General features: G+C 37.6%; 4 protein-coding genes across 6 annotated transcripts; 2 read left to right on the top strand and 2 right to left on the bottom strand.

Moving 5' to 3' along the window:
- The first annotated feature begins 1,207 nt into the window (after positions 1–1,207).
- LOC145631252 (transcription factor FAMA-like) lies at positions 1,208–3,825 on the top strand. Of its 2 annotated transcripts, XM_081683344.1 has the most exons (4): positions 1,208–1,755; positions 1,914–2,834; positions 2,935–3,447; positions 3,577–3,824. In XM_081683344.1, the coding sequence occupies exons 1-4, from the start codon at positions 1,729–1,731 to the stop codon at positions 3,667–3,669; spliced, it is 1,554 nt and encodes a 517-aa protein (XP_081539470.1). In that variant the 5' UTR covers positions 1,208–1,728; the 3' UTR covers positions 3,670–3,824. The 2 variants fall into 2 exon arrangements, with proteins under 2 accessions (XP_081539470.1, XP_081539469.1); XM_081683343.1 differs by lacking the exon at positions 1,208–1,755 and having other exon boundaries at positions 1,872–2,834; positions 3,577–3,825.
- A 934-nt stretch (positions 3,826–4,759) lies between these two features.
- Positions 4,760–17,426, bottom strand: LOC145632464 (protein arginine methyltransferase NDUFAF7 homolog, mitochondrial-like). Its single transcript, XM_081684845.1, has 13 exons — positions 17,230–17,426; positions 17,022–17,133; positions 16,871–16,953; positions 16,718–16,783; positions 16,541–16,641; positions 14,407–14,525; positions 13,542–13,582; positions 11,272–11,360; positions 10,362–10,536; positions 10,161–10,277; positions 9,950–9,994; positions 6,604–6,732; positions 4,760–5,178 (listed from the first exon to the last, which is right to left on the bottom strand). Exons 1-13 carry the CDS (start codon positions 17,341–17,343, stop codon positions 5,044–5,046), a joined length of 1,326 nt encoding a protein of 441 aa, XP_081540971.1. The 5' UTR covers positions 17,344–17,426; the 3' UTR covers positions 4,760–5,043.
- Positions 17,427–17,845: 419 nt separating this feature from the next.
- On the top strand, positions 17,846–19,946 carry LOC145631251 (putative calcium-binding protein CML22). Of its 2 annotated transcripts, none has more exons than XM_081683341.1 (6): positions 17,846–17,980; positions 18,122–18,148; positions 18,606–18,866; positions 18,990–19,192; positions 19,292–19,463; positions 19,571–19,946. In XM_081683341.1, the coding sequence occupies exons 1-6, from the start codon at positions 17,896–17,898 to the stop codon at positions 19,690–19,692; spliced, it is 870 nt and encodes a 289-aa protein (XP_081539467.1). In that variant the 5' UTR covers positions 17,846–17,895; the 3' UTR covers positions 19,693–19,946. The 2 variants fall into 2 exon arrangements, with proteins under 2 accessions (XP_081539467.1, XP_081539468.1); XM_081683342.1 differs by having other exon boundaries at positions 17,896–17,980; positions 18,075–18,148.
- A 948-nt stretch (positions 19,947–20,894) lies between these two features.
- Positions 20,895–24,589, bottom strand: LOC145632462 (receptor like protein kinase S.2-like). The gene is made up of 2 exons (XM_081684842.1): positions 24,434–24,589; positions 20,895–23,426 (listed from the first exon to the last, which is right to left on the bottom strand). The coding sequence occupies exon 2, from the start codon at positions 23,161–23,163 to the stop codon at positions 21,163–21,165; it is 2,001 nt and encodes a 666-aa protein (XP_081540968.1). The 5' UTR covers positions 23,164–23,426; positions 24,434–24,589; the 3' UTR covers positions 20,895–21,162.
- Positions 24,590–24,922: the final 333 nt, after the last annotated feature.

Raw genomic sequence — 24,922 nt, 5'->3', positions numbered from 1 at the left:
ATCAACTCAAGGTAGCATTTCATCATCAAACCGTGGCTTTATTTCTCTGAATGGCAGAAATTACATAACAACTCAAGCACTAAGGGTATTATTTTCACTTTTTTTTTTTTTTTTTTTTTTTTTTGCTCCAACTCGTGTCAATTCGGTATAAAGTTCAAGTAATATATAGACTATATGCTAATTTGATAATTTGTTCTCTTAATGCAAGGATATGGCTAACAAAAATATTGGACCTTACAACCATAATCTCAATCAATGATATGAGATGTTACATAATAAATCAAACTTGAGGCTCTGTACAATACTACAATATATGCTATGGGATTTTTTATGTTAATCAAAATATTATTGTGTTAAAAAATTCTCATTACTAACCCAGTTATTATTATCATTTATTTATTTATTTATTATTTTTATTTATTTATTTATTTATTGCAGAAAAATTTAACATTTTGGGGTAATCCAGTTATAATTTTTAACACTTTGGACTCTACAAGGGTTTTCTGCCAATGTATTTTTTTAGAGTCAAGGACTATTGATTAATTTTATATTAAGAATTTTATCTCTTTGACAGTTGTAATCAACAAATTTAGGGAGATTTATTTATTTATTTTTTTTATCCAGTGACCGGATTTTTGAATTCTAGTGATCGGTAATCCCCAAACGATGAAAAGTGAAAGGTGAGTCCCCAAACGAAGAAAAGTACAAAAGGTGAATCCCCAAAAATGCATTTTACTCCCCATCCCTGCCCCAGCACCCGTCACACCGAAACCCATCCCCGCCCCCACTGGGGCAGGCCACTGACATCCCGTTTGGGTCGACAAGCATTTTCATGCATCTGCCAAGAGGTCTTTATACAAATATTGGTAATGGATTGCGAAGAGGTTTAGAAAACTGATTGGATGTCTAAAAGTATAAGATATATCACGGAAATCATGATTTAGGATGGATGGAGAATTCAATAAAGGAAATTTTGAAATTTGAAAAGCTAAGTAAGTTTTGATATTACGAGTGATGGAGTTGAATGGAAGAAGATTAATTAAAATCATGAGAAAGCCAAAAAAAAAAAAGAAAAAAAAGAGCGTTGGTTGGCCTGTGAATGACATTAATTAGAATCATGAAAAGCCAAATCAAGTCATCCAATCCCATATTTAATTGATGGTGGTGCTGTTGGTGTTGCTGCCTCTGCTGCTGGATATTTACTCTGCAAAGGCTCCTGATTAAGTCAAACCCCCACCCCTCTTTTCTTTCTTGACTTGTTTTTGCATGTGACTATATATATCTCTCCAAATTTACATGTATGTATTCATCTACAATACTAAATTGTTTTCATTCATAAATTTAACGAGACATACTGCTCTAAAGTCCTCCTTGTAACTTAGCTTGTATGTCATTTCTTCACCATAATTCACATCCAATATTGCACGTATGCGAGTTACTAAATTGTTGCTAATATAAGGAAAAACCATGAATATCACTCTCATATCCCTTGTAAGATTAGTAGTCGCTGCTAACATTTGGTAGTTTCCCAGTTCCCACAACCGCGCAGGAAGCCCACGTACTATACACCACCTATGAATACAATTTCATATACAAACATATATTGTCCTCTTGTGACAGAGTTCAACTAAGGCCACTTTCCCTGTTTAATGTTACATCATCGATCTTGTCCCACGTACCCAACAAATTTTAACTGCTAGGTCCTACTTACGACGTGTATAAAGTCTGATGCAGAGAGAAGAGATCAACTACGAGGTACGATCATGATCATTCATAGTTTATTTAAAATTTACATGTACACTTATTTTTGTTGACAAAACCCTTTTTTACCTCTCTCTCTACTCTAGCTAGTAGCTACCCTTTTTGTTATCATGTTATTTACGGGGTACTCTGTGTCTCCACTACTTGTGCAGGCGGCCACTGAAGCAGGAGGGAGATTTTCTGCCAATGTAGATGACTCTTCTGCTACAAATAATAATTCATTGCTGCCTTATCATCAACCTCACGGGAGCGGATCAGTTATGGTGGATTACATGCTAAGCAATCCTCCTCCCAACCTTATTAACAACGGGATTCCATCAAGAACAGCTTATCATTCGGAACAACAGCAGCAGCAACATCAACAGCAACAACCACTTCTGCTGGATCAGCCCAACATTAACATGGATAGGGCACTGAGCTTTGCAGATGTTATGCAGTTTGCAGATTTTGGGCCAAAGTTGGCACTTAACCATCCTAGGCAGCATCATGATATTCAGGAGAATAGCAACGCGGATCAAGAGGACGACCACACCATCACTGGGATAGACCCTGTTTATTTCCTCAAGTTTCCTGTACTTAGTAACTCACATATGGTCCCAGGTCATAATAATACAAGCAGTATTCACGATGATAGCAATACTCCAACCAATAACAGTATTAATGATAGAGATGGAGGTTTTGGTGATCCTTTAGAGGATTTCAGAGATAGAGAATATGGCGAAGATGCTGCTGCTGCTACTGCTGGTGTTTTGTCAACATCTACTAACAATCTCAGTAACCCGGTGCAGCTTGAGTTTCTCGGTAATGCTACTAATGATGATAATAATCTTATGGGGTTAAGTACTGGTGAGAGAATTGGAGCCGAAGGAGGAGCAGCAGCAGGAACAATGGGGCATAATAATAAAAGCAGCAGCAGCAGCAGCAAGAGGAAAAGGCCTCGTAGTATCAAGACAAATGAGGAAGTGGAAAGTCAAAGGATGACTCATATTGCCGTTGAAAGAAACCGGAGAAAGCAAATGAACGAGCACCTTCGCGTTTTGAGATCTCTTATGCCGAGCTCCTATGTCCAAAGGGTATGTAACTATACCTTTCTTTTTTATTAGGATAAAATTGATTGATTAATTTTTTTACATTGTAGCATGTAAATTGGTACTTATGAAGATGGTAATGTAGGGAGACCAAGCATCGATAATAGGAGGAGCAATAGAGTTTGTGAGAGAACTGGAGCAACTACTACAGTGTCTGGAGTCCCAGAAGAGGAGGAGACTGTATGGAGATCAACCGCGGGCCATGGGAGACTCTTCTACCTCATCATCATCAACAGCACTAGGACTAGTTCAGCAAACGCCACAAGTACAACCACCTCTGGCTTTTCCTCCACCAATGGGTACTCAGTACCATCATCAGGATGATGATCAACTCAGGCTTTTGGATCATCAGTTGGACCCTATGGCTATGCCTACGCCTGCAGGATTGCTCCGCGAAGAGACTGCTGAGAGCAAGTCTTGCTTTGCAGACGTAGAAGTGAAGGTCTTAGGTTTTGATGCTTTAATTAAGATACTCTCTCGCAGACGGCATGGCCAACTCATCAAGGCCATTGCTGCCCTTGAGGATCTGCACTTCACTATTCTCCACACCAACATCACGACCATTGAGCAGACTGTTCTTTATTCTTTCAATGTTAAGGTAAATTGCTTGCCTTACTCGCTCGATCCATTCTAATATAATAACTGCCTGATTCAGATACTCCATTGTAGACTATATAGAGTACATGTAATCCAGCAAAATAATACTACTTAATACCGATTTTTGTAGGTTGCTAATGAAGCACGGTTCACTGCAGAGGATATTGCTGCTTCTGTCCAGCAAATTTTTACTTTTATTCATGCCAATACCAATATCATTTAAGGTTATTTCCTCAGATAAAAAGTTATTAACTTATTATGTTGTACGTTAATTTAAAATTTTATAATACCTTGGAACAAAAAGTTACAGACATGTACAATCAGTAAGGTCACTCTATAAATGTGTATAATATGACTCTTATAACAAAGTCGTATTATATGCTACTAATATTTCGTTATTGTTATTTTGATGTTTTTAAAGTAAGCAACTAAGCACATAGCTAGCGAATAGAGCCATTGACAATGTGTGACTCAAAAAAAATTGGAATTGGAGCAAATCCAAAAAGAAATGTCAAATCCTTATAAACACAACCCATCCATCATGTACATTGGACAAAATTGAAATGGGCAGCTATTAATTACAAATACGATTATACAAGAAAGAGAAGGGAGGATATATCATGAGTATGACCAAATAAAAATGCATTGAGAATTGAGGTTTGAAGAGATACAAATCATGTAGGGCTGCGGATAATAAAACGTCAAATATTGAAAGCAAGAGTTAAGATCAATCGTACAAGCTAGAGTTTAGTTAGAAAGTCAACAGACCCCATATATACATATGACGACATGCATGGCCAAAGGGGAGCGTTGACTTGTCAGATTACATGATTGAAATTTAACATCCCGTCGGTATTAGGGTGTAACACCCAACCGTTGCATCACACACAATCATCACAATTCACAATAGATCAAGGGGTTCCACCTTGTCAATATTTTTTTTAGGGAAATGGAATTAGGTAAATTCAAGTGTAGTATATATTTGCACCACAAATATTATGTAAAACTAAAAAGTACTTATGTTACCAAATTCAAATATATTGGACAGTAACAAATGACATACTATGACCCTGTTCTTTTGAGCTTCCGAGCACCACGTATATTATGTAAAAACTAAAAAGTACTTTATGTGGCCAAATTCAAATATTGGAAAGTAACAAATGACAGACTATGGCCCTATTCTTTTGAGCTTCTGGACAGAGTAGAGCAGAAATTAGCAAAGCAGATTAGAGCAAATTTCTACAGAGCAGAGCAAAACAGCTCTAAAGAACGGGGCCATAGAAGTTTATTGGATTATATCCATTACCATGTGATTTTATGTCTCATTATTTTTTTTTATTTTTTTTTTGGACTTGAGCCAATGCCCACCATCTTTACATTGCCTAAACAATAAAAGTGTTCAATAATTAAAAGGAATGTCGCTTGAATCACTATGCCATTTTGGTTAACTTATACTTCTATATCTATTATCAGGTTTTTCTAATCTTTTACCTACTGCTAGGTATGGAAAATTACAAGTGAAAACCTGGGGCATCTTACAAGGCAAGTGTTTTGTCTAGGGTCTCTGAATTTCTAGCCAAGGGAAGTTCTCCATCACCTATTTGATATTATAAGTTGGCACACTGAGATAGAACTTGGTATTCTTGAAGTCATCTAACAGCGGATTGTAACCATCTTTGGTTCTTGTTTTTGACGGCAGCCCGAATTGTTCCATGAAAGCAGATGTATCAAGCTGCAAACAAAAATTGGGGAGGTTACAAAAGGCCAATTGAAACTGATGGAAACTATTATTAAATGAAAACACAGAAAATCAATGCCATAATAAGTCAACCAAGATATGATCAAGGAGAATGATGACATACTTCCTTCGTTCCAAATTAGGTGACAGCCCTGATTAGGTATTCTTCTTTGGACAGTTTCTTGTCAGTTCAAACATTTCCATATTCGGTAAATTTTATATGTTACAATGTAAATTTTACCGTCACTAATTTATCTTAGTCCTCTTCTCTCTCCTCCTTTCATCATAACAAATCCTCTAATCTCTCATTCCATCATCTCACCTTCCTCACTCCACCACTAGATATTTGACAAATGACCCCACTCCAACAAATCTCTTGCAGAATTGCAGTTAACCCCCCCACCCTTTCTTGCACTCACTCCTCCATAAACAAGCAGCCTTTTCCAATGGATGGCTAAAATCTCGAAAGACACATGGAAATCATGCAGGCTAGCATGTTGGAGTTCATCAGCTTCCTCGCCAACGAAGCTTCTAACAAGTGTCAACGTCAGAAGCACAAAATGATCAATGTCGGCAATGTTTTGTGGGACATGATCCATATCCACTCTGGAAACCTAACTTGAGTCACCACCCTCTTCCTGCAATCTCTATCTCCTTCGGCTTCTTTATAAAGTAGAAACCACAACCCTAAACAACCGAGGGAGTGGTGGACTGTAGGTCTGGAAAAGGAGAGGGGAGAAGGTTTTATGGTGAGGAAAAAGGTGGTGACAAAGGTGGGAATGGTGGCAGCTGGTTGTTCAGTCAACTTGCCAACGAGAAGGGCCAAGGTAAGAATAGGTGGATAATGGTAGGGTAAGGGTATTTTTTTTCTTTTTCCTCTCACTTCACCTTAATATGTGTGCCGAAAAGAAACGTGTCAAGTAATCTGGAATAAAAAAGGTATTAAATTACCTTCTTAAGAACAAAATTTAAAGAGAAAATTACTACTTCCCTCGGAAAAAGACTACCTTCGGCAAGGATAAAAGCTCAAAAGTCGTTGCCACATCAGGAAGCTAAAATCAATGTTACACACAGTCATGATGACAGGCACAAGTTGTTGGACCATAATCAGTCAATCCAATTCCATAGGCTAAGCTGCTAGGTCATGCTAGTAGAAGGGAATAAAATTACACTTGAAGTTATTTTAACCTATTAAAACTTAAATTATAACCCTGAAATTCTCTTAAGCTAAATTTATTATGGGAAGAGAATGAGATGGCAAACGATATCAAAAGACGGATTAAACATGAATTCTCCCAAACTTCATATTATCCACATGAATCACTCACTCTGCATGGACATTAAGGTAAGCTAACAGTTGGCCAACCCACATAGTATTTAATTAATTGAAAGAACTATTAAGTCAGACATGCTACTTACTGTAATCGTCCGCCTCCTCTTCTTTTCCTTCAATGGATTTTTTTGGCTTGTTTCCAGCCAACCAGAGCAATAATGATCAAAGCGTTCCAAAAGCCAGAAGTCTGTTGGGAAAAAGATATCAGCATCACCCTGCAACAGGAACATAAGAAAGAAATTAATTATAAAGTATTATCCTGATCATTAGAAGTATGCTTTTCATAGCTCAAACCTATTTAGACTATGCAATGATACTTGAACTGCATCGCATACGAGTACAAAAATGAGTTAAATATGAAAATTTAGGACACAGGAACAAAGAGAGTATAGAATATAGATTAGAATTATTTTATAAGTTTAACAAAGAGAGTTATACTACTAAGCTCTAGAATAAACTGCCAGGTCCAAGTAACTTCTGTGGGTCTAAAACCCAATCACTAATACACAACCCTAGCAAATAACTAGATTTAAAAAAAAAAAAAAATGTTGTGGGACTTGAGCCACGTGAAATACTGTGACCCAATCACAAATATAAAACCCAAGAAGATGACTCGATAAAACAAAAAACATGTTGTGGGACTTGAGAGTTGAGACCACATGAAAGGGGACAGAAAAAATCAATCAATCAATCAAAGTCTTAATCCCATAAGTGGGGTCGGCTACATGAACCAAAAGTGATTATTCCACATAGTCATCCACAAAAACCTTCCTTTTCCACACCATACGGTCAAATACTTCATCCTCATACAAATCCATTTCCAGTTTACATCGTTAAAGCTCTCCATGATCCCACTCTTCCACTCTTATGCCCGAACCAACGCAGACAATTTTCCCTTAGTTTGTTTGCAATGCCTGCAACACCCACTTTCTTGCGAATAACTTCATGTCTAATTTATCTCTTAGAGGACTGGAAATAAGGAAGAATAAAAAAAATGAAAAGAAAAAATGCCACTAAAGAGAGGAGAGAGAAAAAGAAAGAAAATAAATGGCTATAGGGCCAACCATGGCAACAATTTATTCGGCTTACTTAATCTCCAAGAGTAGAACCCCTCACATTTTACTTATCATGTTGCATGTTGTTTGTGGATGATATCGTTTTGGTAGATGAAACTAAAGATGGGGTTAATGCCAAACTGGTTCAATGGAGGCAAAAGTTGGAATCTAGAGGGTTTACGCTAAGTAGGAGTAAGACCGAATATCTAGTATGCCGCTTTGATTCACAAAGCAGGTGATGTAGTGAGTTAGTGAGTTTGAACGGAAAGGATTTGACCATGAGTGAGTGTTTTAATTATCTTGGGTTAATCATCCAAAAAATGGTGACATTAATCAAGATGTGGCCCACGGGACTTGGATGGAGAGCGGCCATGGGAGTGTTATGTGACTGAAGCATTCCTTTACAGTTGAAGAGGAAATTCTATAGTACTTCTATAAGACCGGTGTTGCTTTTTAGAAGGAGCACGTTAAAAAGATGGAGGTTATGGAAATGCACATGCTACGATGGATGTGCAGGAACACTCGGATAGAATCATAAATGAATTATACACATTAAAGTGGGTGTTCTAGGTATTGCAGACAAACTAAAGAAAAATTTGTCATTGGTTCAGGCATGTATGACAGAGACCCTAGGGTACACCGGTACGAAGAGTGGGATCATGGAGAGGTTAAACGAGGTAAAGCAAGACCAAAAATGACTTGGTTAGAAGTTAGGAAGATCGTAAACCAAAGAAAAATATTGTCATTGGTTAGCTTATGGAGTTGCATGAGAATGAGGTACTTGATCGTAAAGGATGGAAGAGGAAGATTTTTGTGGATGACTATACACAATAATCACTCTTGGTTTATGTAGCCGATCCATCCCACCTATGGGATTAAGGCTTAATTGATTGACATACATGATCGACCTTGCTAATTAGTAAATCTGAGGTATTTTCTCACATATCCTCATCTCCTTCGGGTGGATATATTATAGGGGCATTCCCTACTCCACAGTATGATACACTTCATAGACATAGGGCCATGAGGGTTGTCATAAGTATGCAAGGTTTGCTATGTCTTTGATTGAAAGTGGTATACCAAATTATCACCTGAGTTTAGCATCAAAAACCAGTGGCCCTAAATGCTAGAAAAGATGAATAAAAGATGGAAAAGGAAAAGGTGGATGCGGTTATGTACAATTTATTAGAACTTAGACTACGCTTTTTTTTCCAATGTTGGCATCATATATTTTTGCCTTTTTCCTTCCAATTATAGCCTCAAAGGCATTCTCACAATTTTTATGACACCGAATTCTAGGAGTTAATTCACGATTTCACATTGTAGCCGCTAAGTCACCAAATTCTATTCTCACTCTCGCCCTTCAAATAATGGCAAATTCCTCATCATAATCCCTCAAAAGTGAGCTCTTAGCATCTTTGACTCTTGAGGATGAAAATGGCAAAAAAGTTTTTTGACATCAATGGCGGACACCAACAACAAAAACCTTAAAGCAAGTTACAATTCCTATCTCACCTCTAACAAATAAGTAAATTTCTCAAAAGGGTTTAGAAAATAATGATTTTGAAACAAAATCCACTATCTAATTAACATGGTGAAGTATTGGACAAGCATTTTTTTATGGGTTGGTCTTCTTCAACAACAGGTTAAGTAAGATGAACATGAGGGCTTCGAGGAAGGAGAAGATTGAATTTTAGGTGAAAGTGGAGGAAAAAAGGAAGGAAAAAAACAATAAGCAAAAAGGAAAAGTCAACGCCAACATTTTATGCTTTATTAGGTAGCTTATTACAATATTTAATGTATATAGATCTATCAATTTTTATGATAGATTCTCACAAAGGAAAACACTTGGAAACTCCATTACGAAACACATTGCCTAAGCTAAATACACTAATCCCGGTTGCCATTAGTAACAAAGTTCAGATCATCAGAACTTACATCAGACGTACCATTTTTTATAGCCACTTTTCGCCGGTAGCAAAGGAGTATGGGATCCATTTAACGACATAGTAAATCCAGCGGATGAACCAATAGTATAAAAATAACGTTTTTGTATTATTTAACATAGTTATTTTATGCAATAACGCCCATAAGTTGCAGTGGCCAGTTTTTATATATGATCACAACATTTGTGGCAATGATGGGATGGCATGTCATTCCTAACAGAAAATATCAGAGAGAATTCTGAACAGGGTCATCAGGCACAATAGTGCACCTCCAGCTTCCTACCTTGAAACTCCGAGATGTGGGGCGGAATATGATATCTTAATGATATTTTAGTATAGTATTAGATAAAATTGTACACAGCTTGCAATGAACATGGACTTAAAGGAGGGGGGGGGGGGGGGGTGGAATAAATAAATAAAACAAGGCAAACCTTTGCATCCAGGTAGCTATCATAATCTATGCTACAGCCATCAATCTGCACAGAACCAATAAAAAATACTTGTAATCAGAGATAGAAGCATATAGGAACCTCGACATAATTTCTGAGGAAGGTTGCCAGTTTCAAGAAATCATAGCACAAGAAGATAAATAGAAAAGGCAGAATAAAAAAAACCATGCATTGTTACATATAAACCAATTACCTTTGCTGAGACCAGCGGAGCCCTTACACCAGGTATCCTCACATCAGGTAGGTAACTAAAATCTGATGCAATCAACGACATCTTTGGTAGGGCACTATGTAATGCCTCCATGAGTTTCTGACAGAACAGTAGTAGCCATCTCATATTCAAGCAATGAATTTAAGCAACAGATAAAGATGTGTAAAATCAAATTCTGCTTACCAGACAGCTGGTTGGTAGCCAACAACGTTGAGGCTTAGGGAAAAGTTTAGAAAAAATGTTTCTTGCAGCTGATGCTACACCATTTACTGGGCCATTAATATCTTCGGAGAATATCTCAATGCAAAGTGTAATTAATCGATCTTTTAAAGGTCTGTATGACTCAGAAGGAGTTGCCCTGTCAATTTCAATTAACTTCAAGTTACTGTTGGATTTAAGATTTATGGCTCATAGCTCAACTGCTGAACAGAGTAACAGGTCCAAAACACAGAATATGAAAATCAAATTAGAATATAAAAATTAAAAAATAAAATAAAATAAAAAATCACCAAATTCTATAAGCAGTGTCCAGTCCATCTATCATTGGTTGTCATTTGGAGTTTATAATTTTCTTTGAATGATAAAAGCCCAGATTTAAATAGTATGTTTTATATGTCACTTTTTTAGGCAAAATAGCACCCATATCCAATTCAAAGCAGCAAAGATTAAGGAATCTCCCAATTTATTTACGATTAATCAATTCAAGCAAGAGACCATGAGAAGTAAATACAAGCTTGACCTACGTTGGTAATATATGTTAAACTAAATGTATAGTTGCATAAACATGAGATGTGAAACCACCTGCTAACTTGTCCTCTCATGGAATCACACAAATCATAAGAATGCAAAGATGTCTACCTGAGTGAATTTGTAGCCTTTTTTTAAAAAACAATAATAAAAAAAATTAGTGGAAAACGCAGTTATACCCCCCCCCCCCCCCCTTGAGTGAACTTTCGGTATAATTATGTAAATATGGAGCTTCTCTGCTTCTTTACGTCGGTTATGGGTAATAATTATTGTTGTTCTTGAGCAGGCGTGCATTCGACTGTCAATTCATAAACAAAGACAATCTAACTCGCAATTTTATGCCTACCTGTCAAGCTGCTTCTCAACCCATACTTCTTCCCAAGGAGAAGCTTGATTTTTAGCATAGATAAGATCGTGAGGAAGATTATCAAGCACCTGAAAAAAAAAAATAGAGAGAGCACTTGTTATGTAGCATTGCTAAGGTGGCTCCAAATAAAACCAAGGATCTAGTATGAAAAACAGGATTTGAGATAAATGGCCCTAATCGTAAAATTTAAAGATAAAAGTTAAATACCTATCCTCAAGTATGCTTCTAAAAACTAAGAGGGCTCCCATGGAATAAAAGTTAAATACCTATCCTCAAGTACAGTAAGAGAATTCAAAACAAAGGTGTTTTAATAGACTCATAGAGACATAAGACTCTGACAATCTGTCTCCATAGGTCAAAAGCTCGTCAATATTATAAAGTTCTTAGGCCCCACAGTGTGTCTTTATCCATTATTTTGTGTAGGGGTGATGATGAGCTCAGCTAAACAGCGCAAAAGAAGCAATGCGGATCCAGAAAATTTTCCTTATGGGGTTCGGAATCCTTAAACATATAAAGTAAATTCAAGTAGCACTATCCAAAATAGAAATTATAAATAAAAATTTAGGCGCGCACGTGTTAAAAAATTTATAATGAAACTTGACGGGTTTTCATGTTATAAAAAGCAATCTATTACATCATCATCCATTCATCCTTAAAATCTTAAAAATTATAATGAAACTCGACGAGTCTTCATGTAAAAAGCGATCTACTTTTATCCTATCATCATAAATAGGAAATTTAATATAACATGATTCTATTGTTCATTTTTCAAGTTAGGTTACTTTAACTAAATAATGATTAATCACTACTTGCTTGATTTTAAACTAAAAAAAATCACTTCAATGAAGCGCGTAGGAGAAATGGTGAATGCTTGTGTTTGCTGCTTTGGTTAGTTTGGGAAATGGATAAATGATATGGGGGTTTTGGGATTGGGCCATGTAAAAGTCAAAAGGAAAAGAATAAAAAAGGAAGATGGGCACGAACATGCGACCTTTAATGTTAAAAGTAAAGCCTTCAACGCTGGCCGGCTAAGTGTATTTAATATGACCCAATTTACTGATTTAGAAATACAGCTCAGTTTTATTCAGATCCAGTATTGGTTCAACTAGCTACAACAATGGTGTTTTAGATGAAAAATCCACAAACTCGCCAATTCAAGCTATTTTACAGGCGTTATAGACGTGTATCGTCCGATACGGCCGAGATTGCGGCGGAAACGGCTGAGATTGCGGCGATTTATAAAAGCCCGTTACAAAACAGGAAATCTCGTAACGGTGCCTTCAAAATCCGTTACAACTCGGCCGATTCGCGACGTAACGGCCGAGTTTTTATTCTATGGAAGAGAGTGAGAAACAGAAGGTGAGCCGTTAGCCTCTCCACCGCCGCCGCCGCTAGCCTCACCGCCAAGAGAGAGTGAGCCGCCGAGAGGGAGTGAGAATTGGGAAACCCTAACTTCTGATTTTGGAAGTGTGAATTGGGGAAAAATGGAAAAGGGTCGACAGTTTTAAACATTTCAAATGCCCAAAATTGCCCTTGGGGACGGCGTTAAGCCTCACGCGTGTCCCTAGAAACGTCCCCAAAAAGTCAACACGTCCCCCAAAAGTCAACGCATCCCGGGGACGTCCCTTAGCCGTCCCCGAGGCGTATCCGTACCCGTAACGTCCCGGGGACGGGGACATTGGCCAAATGGCGTCCCCGTGCAACGTAGTTGGTGGTTTTCAGTGGGTTTTGGATTTTCGATGGTGGTGGTTTTAGTGGGTTCGGTGGTGGTGGTTTTAGTGGGTTCAGTGGTGGTGGTTTTCGGTTCTAGGATTGGTGGTTTAGTGGTTCTGTTTTTCGTTTTTTTTAAATTTAATTTGATTAATACTTAAGTACTACCCTTATAAATAATTATGTTTGAAAACTTTTGCCTAGGAGTCCGTGTTACCCCCCTTTGTTGCAAATAAGAGGTAGTATATTAAGAAGGAAGAGGGATTGCTTTAGTCAAGGTTGCGGTTAGTACCCTTTTTATAACTATTTCTATCTCTCTTCATCACAAGGACTCCTTTATAATTCTCTCTCTTCTCATCAAATTGGCTCCTTTCCAGCAATACCTCTCTTTCCAACTACCTCTCTTTCCAACTGAGTAACTCCCTAATTACCCACCCCACTTTGCAACTAGCAAACAGAATCAGAGCAAATATTATAATCAAACAACCAATGTAAGTTTATTACAATTTACAAGACACTAATAATTGAGTTTGATATACCTCTAGCATTATGACCCAGCATGGCTCCTCTTGTACATTACCTACTCAAAACAAGAAAAATCACATCCATTTACATTAGATAGTAAATGGGAATGAATTCATATAAGTGCAGAAGAAAAGTTGTATATATTTCTATATTGAAGCAAATCATTGATGGGAATGATTCCATGCAAATCATATTTATTGCACAAAAAATAAAATACCTTAGTTAACCATACACACATAATCATCTTAACAAAGACAAAAAAATAATATATATCTTCATTTGGAGGCATCAACAGTGTATTATGGACAGGTATGATAATCTAATAGTGTTAGGCCAGTATTGGATCTTCTGCATCTAAGTGCCAGAAACAGTAATGCCTTCTAGGGAATTCTACTTCTAGGAATTCTCTATTCCTTAACTTAAAAAACTAATCCAACATCTTGGCCAAACACTGCTTAAGTTGGAAAGTCCTAAGTTAAATACAGTGCACCTTGCTCTTTTTTTATTTTATTTTATTTTATTTTTTTATTTTTTTTTTTAAATGCTTAGAATCAGTATTTCTGCAAAGATATGGACAGCTTACACAACACAACTACTCAAACAGATACTGAAGAATTATACAAATCTATTTAGAGGATTCAATTACATGTGTTCCCGAAAAATCAAGTTTGATTAAGGATTTTCTACAATAATGATCAAAAGTTCTATTAGTTTTGAGTTACAACAGAAAAAAGGAAAAAAGAACACAGCCCATCCCTTTTTAGAGAATATAACTAAATTTGCTCTCTGTGAAATCAAGTATAATTAAGATTTTCTACAATAACGACCAAAAGTTTAATTAGTTAAGACTTACAGCAGAAAAAGTAAAAAAGAACACACCCCATCCATTTCGATCTGCAGCATCACGACATTCAACTGTAAATCTTGATTTGTGACTCTGAACTTGGCCAACAGTTTCCTTTTGTTTTTCAGCTAGAGAAGGACTAATCTCCACAGATCTGCAATAATTAAAAAGATGAATTTAAAATTTTTCATGAGGGCAGATGCATCACTTGATCACTATAATGTGCTATCCAAATTTCAATAAGATGACTAAATCATCCCAAATTTCAATGAAAAGTCACCCTGTATCCCATAGAAAGCAATTCCACCCCATAAATCTCACATAAAAATATTATCTCCATCCTGCCTAATGTCAACCCAACCGTTACCACTTTATGTAATACTGCTCAAAAACTCAGCCTGAATTAGCTCCATCAGTAAATGACCAAAAATACCGAAATCATACACTCATACGTCCATGAAGTCAAATGAACTATAGGACAAACACTATTATGTCCCATGTGAGCTGAGCACTGATCAGCAGAAAAGACTGTGTTTCAGCCAAGGTCCCACTAGTCTACTCAAATGAATTCCTTATCTACTTTCAGGCTTCACAAACAATTCATTCAACAAAGTACTTCACCTTCTAAAATAAGCCCTTAGTTATAAATAACACTAATCTAATTATCAAATCTGTATAGGATCCAAGGGTCAAGCACTTACATGTTGGGTATCAAAAACTATCTTATAGAGAGGGTAAAGTAAACTTGCTAATAGCACTGCAAATAGAAAGGAGGGAAAAAAAAATAATAATAAAAAAAAAAATAATAATAATAATAATAAAAAAGACACCATACCGAGGGTATTACGGTATTCCCTGATTTACCCATTGTATAATTTCTTTTTTTAAGTTGGACAATGTGTATGTACTCCAAATCCTAGAATTCTTTGGGTTTCCCACTACCCAATCCAAGCCTGGATAAAAGAGGAGGGTTTCGGTAGGCCAGTCAGCCGGTGTAAAACTTTGTCACATCCCATGACATGAGCAAAATGATATTTTTGTGGTGGTGTTTCCTACTCAGCGACACGCTGCATTTCCTAGATCAGGGTATATATGCAAGGGTTGCCAAAAGTGATGCACCACATTGCCCGAGTGTGGTGTCTAATGAGCAGGGGTGTGTTAGACCCGGGTGCAAGGATAAGTATGCAAGGGTTGCTAGGTCGTCGCCCGAAAGTGACGCACCACATTGCCCAAAGTGTGGTGTCAAATGATTAAGGGCTTGCAATTGGAGGCACGAGGGAGCGTGGCACGAGGGAGCGTGGTATGAAGGACTCTAGTTTGCAGATTGGTTCATGGAATGTGGGGTCACATAGAAGGAAATTGGCAGAAGTGGTAAAAGTGAGGAAGAGAAAAGGCGTAAACATCATGCGCCTTTAAGAAGGATATCGAGGCTTGGTTTTGGGGTATAAAACGAGCCACATGACTAGGAATGGTGGAGCTAGGAATATAATTCGTGTGATTCTTGATGGGAGGTTGTCGAAAGAGGTAATCGAGGTCTCTCGGAAGGATGATAGGTTGATACAGGTAAAGTTGATATGTGGCAAGGAGATTGGAATTTGTAAATGTTATTAGTGCTTATGCCCCAAGTTGTTTTAGATACAGAAGAGAAACGACAATTGTAGGAGGATTTATATGAGATGGTAATTATATATTGGAGATGATTTGAATGGGCATGTTGGGACAAGCCGAGATGGCTTCGAGAGTGTTCATGGAGGCTAATACTTGGTTTAAGAAGCAGGATTTCCACTTGATAACTTTCCGGAAAAGAGGTCTTCTCCCAAGATTTCTCCTAAACCCAAAATAGTCCTATAACTCACATGAAGTTTAACGGAGAGGAAAAATAACTTCAAGATAAGATTACACATAGTATTCCTATGCCAAAGCACCTCATAGACTTAGGTTCCAAAATTAAATAAAGATTTAGATAAAGTGAATACAATAACCCAATTTAAATATTAGAGGAAATCTGAAGAAATGCAATTCAATGAAAGAATAACAGTACTAATAATCATTGTTATAATAATCATTGTTATAATAACAGACAAAAGTATAAAAATAAATAAGGAGAACATCCAGTATCCAGCACCTAAAAGGTAACAAAGGTAAAGCTATCCTGGACTATGTACCTACATGTAGGTCATGTTGTTGTAAACTCGTGAAGGTGCATTCAACATCAGATAATCCATTATACCCTTTGCACAAGTTCCTGATCCGCCGCCTATTTCATAGATCTGAATTCAAATAACATCTTAGTAAGAAAAAGCAGGCAGACAGAGAATTGAGCATAAAACTGAATAAGGGACTCACTTTTAACGGAACTGAAAGATTAGCGGTTCGCAAAATGGCTTCGGCAATTCCATGGGCATACCAAGGCTGCAAGAGATGATTGTTTGTAAAATCTAAATACCTAATTTAAAATTTTAGATCAAAAAAAAAAAAAAAAAAAAGAAAAATGTAAACCTTAAAGAGCTCGACAGGAGTAAACCATGAAACTTCACTTTGTTTGTAAACCTTATTAAGATGTTGCAAATAAGCTTTTCTGCCTGGAAACAAAAAAATTAATAGTTGAAGTTGGAATAGGGCATAGACAGAAATTGGAATGGAGAATAACCTTGAAGTTGATTGAAGTTGATACTAGAATCCAAAACTCCAACTGAAGCTGATCTTTTGGAGAAGTAACCATGCTCAGGGTCGTAAAGCGCCGCGTGTATGAAATCACGCACCTGTTAATGTTAATCAAACCCAGATTATCCAGCTTATAAAACCAAAACAGACAAAATGAATCAATGAATGAATGAATTTATTCAAATTAAAATTACCAGCAATGGCTGATTGACGTCGACGTGAGAGGAGAAATAGGCGGCTGATATTCTCCATTTGAGTTCGGGAGAACAAGGGAGAATACGATACACACCACGAACAGACCGATACATAGCTATGGACGTCAAAGCTTCAACAACCGTATTCACTTTCGCACCTTCAACTCACTTTGCTTTGCCAATTTGATATCAAAGGTCGGATTATTAAAAAGAATCCCAAAGGTGAGATTATTAATCTCCAATGCTCAAAAGGTGGGATTATTCTTATCAATTTTTCCTAATTGATTAACAAAGTTTAAATTTTGTTTGATGTTACGTAACAAAGTTAAATTTAATTGAATATAATAATAATACAAGTTATATATAATTGAATATTGGCTACGGGGTAAAAAAAAAATAGGTGCAAAGGGACTTAGGGAGTATAATTCTGGATGGAGGAGAGGTTATTTAGGCCCTGCTCTGTTCACTTTATTTTCACTTATTTCAAGGAAAATAAGTTCAGATTAGAGTTAATACGGAGTAAGATAAGTTCAATTTATAACTAAAATAAGTTTAAATAAATTAAGATAAGTTCAGATTAGTAAAAATCAGGAGAATAAAACGTACCCTGCCGCATTTTTTAATTAAGAAGCAAAAGCTGATTGTGATTGTCTTTTTATCTCCAAAATGGATTGGAATAATGGGTGGGAACGAAGACCCACACCTATTGTTCCCTCCCTTGCTTGTTTGTTGGTGGAGGTAAAAGTGTCTTGTAAGTTCCTACCACTTCCCTTTCTTTCCTTCTTTTCTTTCTTTCTGTCTCTCTCTGATTCTGGTTTTCTCTATAACTTTTTTTTATTTTTGAGGAAATTCTCTATAACTTGCTTGCAAACACCAACTCGCTCTTTTCAAGACATGGACAATTCAACTTCACCCACTGGTAATTCATGTCTTTCTTTTTTTGCTTTTGCATTGAATTCTTTCCTATGTAGTTATATTCAGGCTAATTAGTATTTACTGTATGTTGTTACTTCTAGCAATGCTCCCATCATTAGCAAATTTAAGGCATAATCCTCTTCTTTGTCTCTCCTAATTGTCTAATCTGTTCATAGTTTTCTCAAACTATTTTGTCACTTTTTAATGAAATGGATCTTTGCTGTATACGGAGTAACTACTAAACTACATACTTTCGTTCCCCCCTCCCCATTTTTATTTGACAAGCCAAGCCTAGATGAATCCTGAGGTATTAGGTATTACTTTCCTCATCAGCAACTAGATATAAGTATTCTACCAAGTATATAATGCATCCAAAAATAACAAAAAATTCTGTTCAGCTATGTTTGCTTCATTTTGCAAGTTGAATTGCTTCTTTGCTTATGACATATTCAATTTTCAAGGGAGAATTCATTCCTGCCCTGCTCTCAAGTCCATCACTAATAAAGTTGGAAGCATGCTATGCCGTTGTAGTTGCAATACTAGTACTAACAAATATAGGAGGTTGGATGCCAAACTTGCAAGGAAAATAATTGAGCTTAGACAACAAACTTCCGGTTCAGTACACGATAAAAAACAATTCAGATCAATTAACAGTATCATTATCAAGTTTCCACAGTTGAAAGAGCAAGTCAAGAACCTTAGAGGTGTGTTTGAGCATTACGGTAAGTATCCAGCTACCAACCCAACCTTACATTACTGTGAGCTAAATCTTTCACTTTTTTTCTCTTTAGCTTTGCACTCATAATCTCATATAGGACTACTTATCTTCATCTTTTTTCTAACAGATGAAGATTGTAATGGAAGTATCGATCATGAGGAGCTTAAGAAATGCTTGACGGAATTGCAAGTCAATCTTACAGAGCAGGAGTTTGATGATCTTTTCCATTCGTGTGATGTTGATAGGAGTGGCCACATACAATTTAACGAGTTCATTGTTCTCCTCTGTCTCATTTACCTCTTAACTAAACCTTCCAGCTCCACTGGCACTGTATTTACCATAACACTATTCTGTAATTATGTAGCTTTCCACTTGTATCCTAATTAAGCATGTACTTATGCATGCTAAACATTTGATGCTTCACTTCAGGTGTTGAGGATGGGATCACCTCACTTGGAATCAATCTTTGACAAAATCGTTGAAGTATTTTTCTATATGGACAAAAATGGTGACGGAAAATTGAACAATAAAGATATTGTTGCTGCATTTACTGACGCTCCTACAGAGAGATCACCTTCACATGTCACTAGGACTAGATTTAGTACGTGTATATTCGATCTATTTCTTGACTTAATAGTTCTTATTCTCAATCTCTTGTATCTGAGTTTTCTTTTTAATCTTGAGATTTGTACTTGGACATATTTGCAGTGGAGATGGACAAGGACAAAGACGGGAATGTCAGTTTCAGAGAGTTCCTTTTCGGTTTAACTAGTTGGCTCGGGATTGATTCTGATGAAGAAATCCCTGTCTCTGAAGAGTATTATCAATAATTATCTGAACTAAATAATACAGAATTCAGGTCAGCATATAAAGCAACAAAAGCGTGTATCGATTATCTGTCCTAGATATAAAAACTGACTATCCTGCTTACAGAAATGCTCCTGTTGATTCTTCCTTGTTGCTTGTAAATTGTAATGGCTGAAACCATGCTTCATACTGTGTGTATTTGGTTACAAATCTTATGAAATAATGGAGTACCTTTTTACTAAGGAAGGAATACATGAAATGCAGTATTCTTGCATAATCATCAAAGAATCATAAATTATTGGGAAACTAACTATGCTACATCAATAAGGACAAGAAAAGGACAATCCTTTGCTTTTTTAAAAAATCCACCTCGGTAAGAGATAGGCATTACTGGTCATAGCTCTAATTCCCAGTTAGCTCTTAATAATCTGAATGCACAACCTACTCTTCGCCTTCAAAGGATAAATGCAGACGAGTTTCTTTTTCTCTATCACATTTAGAATACTGATCAGTCTCACTGATACGAAGTTGGAAGAGTGTTTTGTTTGCAGTCTTCCAAGAATGGCAAGCCACAAAATAAATCTATGCTAGGAATAAAATCTATTCTACATCATTTTAATTAGCCCATTGCTGCTTCTGCTGTTGAGCTAAAGGTCGTAGCATAAACATTCGCTACTTTGTATGATTGTGCAAACCAATTGTCACCCTGTAATGCAACCCTAAGTCATCATCCTTAGTTCTACTAACACTTTTCCATGCCCAACTTGCACTTGCAGGAGCTGTTACTCCTTCAAGTGCAAGTCTTTTCTTGTCCTTTTTTTCTTCTTCTGAAAAACGTGCTAGTCTTGGGGAATTTGGTTATACTTATATGCTGGAGCACTAAGGCTTGACAGGTAGATTAGATGTCATAGAAGAACCTATCAAGGCTTGTTCAGTTGAAGCTCAGTGATCAAATCACATCTCATTCAGATCAAGACATGTCATCTGAATTTTTTATATGTCATCTATCTGCGGAGCATTAATTATCTGCATCTATATTGACAACGAATTTGGCCAACCAAGTCATAAAAATCATCTGGGGTGCAAATCCACTTGGAAAAAAAAAGGTACCTGAAGATGACATGAGATTGAGGAACTGGCTAAGATCTAAGCCCACAATCAACAAAACGAGTAAAATTAATGCCTCCAATTTAACCAAACCCAGACTTAGCAAAGAGAAGCAAGGTGAAGCATAACCAACAGGAAAAAAAACATATTTATAACATTACTTTATACAAAAGCTTGGTACAACCCAAAAAATTAGGGGGAAATTTTAGCTAATTTAAAAACAAGCACAAAAAACTAGCAATTACTACTAGCTAAAAGCTGATCAATTTTGTTTAAAAATGATTAAAAAGGACTAATTAACCACAAATTGTATCTGCATCATGTATAAAGGAAGTTTTAGACACTATCTGTATGACTGTATCTATTATATAGTATCCCGAAGGGTGCTATTGAATCCCTAAGGCCTGGATTCGTCTGACCAATGACAATGAATAGGTATTTGCTCGTTTCCATCCTTGTATTCCTTCTACACTAACTTGGATGAAGCAAGAAGTGTTACCATTGAGTATGCTGACAATTTGTTTCATAGTTGGTCGTAATCGTGAATTGGAATGCGTACAAGCCAGTCCTAATTTCAGCAGTCTAACAAATTCCTGATGCTCATACTCCCCATCCAACTGCGGATCTGCCAACTCCTCTAAAGGCCTGTCTGTATCCTTAAATTCACGGATTCTCTTGACTAATAGCACCTCAGGATGACGAAAGTCAACAGCCATCTGTCCAGTAATCACCTCAAGCACCACAATTCCAAAGCTATAGACATCAGCAGCAGTGTTTGCTTCTCCAGACTCCATGTATTCAGGTGACATGTACCCAAATATCCCCCGAACTGAATTATCAGTGCTAGCTACATGATGCCCATGCTCGTTTCTCGTCAAGAACTCAGCAAGTGCGAAACTGGTGAGCCTAGGATTCATGTCTGGATCAACAACTATGGATGAAGAGGTAATATTTCTGTGGATAACTTGTTCATCCCATTCCTCATGGAGATACACAACTGCGGAGGCAAGTGATGTTATTATATTGTAACGGTGATGCCATTGCAGGACTTTGGTGTTGTTATGGAACAATATGTTGCTGAGGAGCCGACTGGCTAAGTAATCATAGACCACCAGCATTTCTCCTTGCTCAGTGCACCAGCCACGGAGTTGTACTAGGTTGCGGTGGCGAAGCCTTCCTAAATTATGGAGCTCCGTTGAGAAGCGGGCTCGTAGGGCAGGGCAAGTTTTCATACCAAGGCGCTTGACAAGGACATGATGGCGGTCTTCAAGGAAGCCTTGGTAGGCAGTTCCAAAGTCCAGCTCGGCCACCCTGTGATTGTCTGAGAAATTGTGGGTTGCAGAAACGATCTCTTTGTAAGATATCTCTCTTGGTGTCTCAACCATCGGAAGGTGAAAAGAGCTTTTGTCAGGCTTGCTATCTACATCATCAGTACATGTATATGATCTGTTCTCTTTGTCATTCAGATCATCATCATCATCAATACCTTGGGCTGTTAGAAATATGGTTTTTCCAGCAGCAGTAACATAGATTGTTGAAATGGATGAGGCAGTAGTGGTGGTGGAGTTGGGTCTGGCGGTACCGGTGTCAGATGCGCTGCTGGTGGTGGTAGACAAGGAGATATACATAGGATGTGTCTTGAAAGAAGGGAGAGATGGAAGTTTTCCAGAAAGATTTCCACAGAGGGCATCCAGAACCCATTTCATGTGAGGGCGTGATTTGGGACTGTGGAGGGTGCACAGGAGTCCCAGATGGATCAAACGTTCCATGTCATACACCTGGTAAGATCCTTGAGCCAGTCGAGCATCTGCAGCTAGCAGCAGGGTGCCATCATCAGCCAATCTTCGAACCCAATCCAGTAATATGATCTTATCATCAGACTGAGTAAGATCAATGGCTCGCCTTCCAGAAGCAACTTCCAAGACCACGATCCCAAAGCTAAAGACGTCGGACTTAGCAGTGGCAACGTAGCGCTTTTGGAAGCTTTCAGGAGGCAGGTAGCCTATTGTTCCTCCAATCCTGCTGGTCTCTGCCAGCCGAAATTGGTGATCTGATGATCTCCTGGATGAAGACAGGAGAGATGTTGTGTTCTTACTGTGTTTATGAGGAGTAGTACTAGTGGTATGGAGTCGGGAATCAGGGAGATGGTGGTCGTGCTCAAGCCAGCGAGCGAGGCCAAAGTCACCAAGCCTGGCGTTGTAATGAGAATCAAGCATGACGTTGCTGGTTTTGACGTCCCTATGGATGATCTGAGTATCGAGCTGCTCATGGAGATAAAACAAGGCAGCAGCCAAGCCAAGGACTATGTTGCTCCTCTTTTGGAAATCTAGAAGAAGGGAGTTGGAGGTATTCTTGAAGAGGACCCTGTCAAGACTTCGGTTGGGCATGTAATCATAGACAAGAAGGAGCTGGTAGTCATGAATAGGGGTGAACACCGGTCCAGAACCGAACCGGACCGGACCAGGACCGGATTGGACCTGTTTTAAAGACCTGGAATGGACCTGTTTCAGCCGGTCCAGGTCCGGTCCAGACCTGATAACTTTTTACCCGGAGGCAAACTAGCATACAATTCTTCTACATCCACTTCACTAAGTGATTGTGCCGTGTCTTGAGAAAAAGCGGGCATTCGTTTGGATTGGGAGCTCTCCGCCTACATTTAAAAGAGATGAAACAATTAATATCCTTCCATACAATGCAAATTGAGAACAAGACAGAACTATAATAGGCCATTCATGTATTCTGGCAGTAGCAAAAGCAGACAACTATAATCAAGCAGTAGCAAAAGTAATAACTTTGAGATCTCCAAACAAGAATCTGTATGAGGTACCGGAGAGACCATACCCAATTTCACCAATTTGATCAACACTGTCACAAGTAATATACATACTACTGACAGCAAATCCATCATAAATCTTGACAGAGCATTCACAGATTCCAGTCATTCTATTAATTCCATTGTTGATAAAACTTTACAAATAGCATTTGAGCTATAGGCTTTAAAACACACAGACACTAATAAATATTTAGTGAAGTACCATGTCATTTGCCTTTAAAACTCTGAAAAACTAATCAGAATATATGTACCAGCTACATTACTTCTACTATTGTTTCCACCTCAAGTATCTACTTCTCATACCAGACAATTAGACATTGGCTATAGACAATCCACATCTTTTTCGACTAAAAAATAAAATTAATTGCAGCTAATTGACTAGTTCCCTAGCCAACTTTTTCGACAATTAGCAACGATTACTAGAAAATAGTCTTTGAATCTGTTCATTGCATCATTCAAATTAAAATACCCAAAAAAAAAAAAAAAAAATTCACTGGAAATTACAGGAATGAAGGCAGTAAGCAAAAAACCCATTTGAAAAAATGCAGAAAAAAAGAAGAAAACATAACTTACAGGAGCAAAGCAACGGATACCAAGATGTTTGGGAGGTGGGATAATTTTATCGAACAGGTGGTGGGCATTGAAAAAACAAAAACCCAAATCAAAGCTATTGAAAAATCATAAACCCACAGATTCAAAGAAACCCTAAAATCCATACAAATGCAATCAAAATATGTAAATAATCATCAACAATTCAAAAAAATCAACATGCAAATATCCACCAAATAAATAACCATCAATAATTGAGAAAAAAATACACTAACCATGAATGTGGAGTCGCTGACTTGCAGAGAGAGAATCGCCGCCGCAAAGAGAGAGTCGCCGCCGGTGAGAGAGTCGCCGCCGCCCGCCGGTGAGAGAGTCGCCGCCGCCCGCCGGTGAGAGAGAGAGTCGAACTTAGGGTTGTTTAGGTTTTGAGAGAGTCCCAATTGAACGTTGTTGAATTGTGAATGAGAGTAACTGAGTAATTGTTTCCTGATTATACAAAAAAAAAAAAAAAAAGTTCTACGGTCTGAACCGGGGGAAACCGGTTAAAACCCGGGCCGGACCGAAAACCGGATGGGACCATTTTATAGGCCCGGAATCAGACCTGAGCATTCTGGTCCGGGTCTGGTCCGGTTTCAGGTCCGGACAGTTTATGTACACCCCTAGTCACAAGTATCCCATAACAAATTGACCCAACCACAAAATCATCCGACTTGAACCTGATCTAACGACCCATTTTTACAAGTCTAGTTACAGCCCTACAAGTC

Source organism: Chenopodium album, chromosome 5, assembly GCF_948465745.1.
Source record: "Chenopodium album chromosome 5, dcCheAlbu1.1, whole genome shotgun sequence".
In the NCBI taxonomy this organism is placed as follows: Eukaryota; Viridiplantae; Streptophyta; class Magnoliopsida; order Caryophyllales; family Amaranthaceae; genus Chenopodium; species Chenopodium album.
The sequence above is the reverse complement of the archived record's forward strand: the minus strand, read 5'-3'. Positions and strand labels throughout refer to the sequence as shown.

Excerpts from the sequence above, each read along its gene's own strand:
- LOC145631252 (XM_081683343.1), top strand. The coding sequence starts at position 1,872 with ATGTTATTTACGGGGTACTCTGTGTCTCCACTACTTGTGCAGGCGGCC. Across the intron at positions 2,835-2,934 it reads CGAGCTCCTATGTCCAAAGG|GGAGACCAAGCATCGATAAT; the intron begins GTATGTAACTAT and ends ATGGTAATGTAG. Across the intron at positions 3,448-3,576 it reads TTTATTCTTTCAATGTTAAG|GTTGCTAATGAAGCACGGTT; the intron begins GTAAATTGCTTG and ends CGATTTTTGTAG.
- LOC145632464 (XM_081684845.1), bottom strand. The coding sequence starts at position 17,343 with ATGTATCGGTCTGTTCGTGGTGTGTATCGTATTCTCCCTTGTTCTCCC. Across the intron at positions 16,642-16,717 it reads ATCTTTCAGTTCCGTTAAAA|ATCTATGAAATAGGCGGCGG; the intron begins GTGAGTCCCTTA and ends ATTTGAATTCAG. Across the intron at positions 10,278-10,361 it reads GGCTACCAACCAGCTGTCTG|AAACTCATGGAGGCATTACA; the intron begins GTAAGCAGAATT and ends CTGTTCTGTCAG.
- LOC145631251 (XM_081683341.1), top strand. The coding sequence starts at position 17,896 with ATGGATTGGAATAATGGGTGGGAACGAAGACCCACACCTATTGTTCCC. Across the intron at positions 17,981-18,121 it reads GGTGGAGGTAAAAGTGTCTT|ACATGGACAATTCAACTTCA; the intron begins GTAAGTTCCTAC and ends GCTCTTTTCAAG. Across the intron at positions 18,867-18,989 it reads AGGTGTGTTTGAGCATTACG|ATGAAGATTGTAATGGAAGT; the intron begins GTAAGTATCCAG and ends TTTTTCTAACAG.
- LOC145632462 (XM_081684842.1), bottom strand. The coding sequence starts at position 23,163 with ATGCCCAACCGAAGTCTTGACAGGGTCCTCTTCAAGAATACCTCCAAC.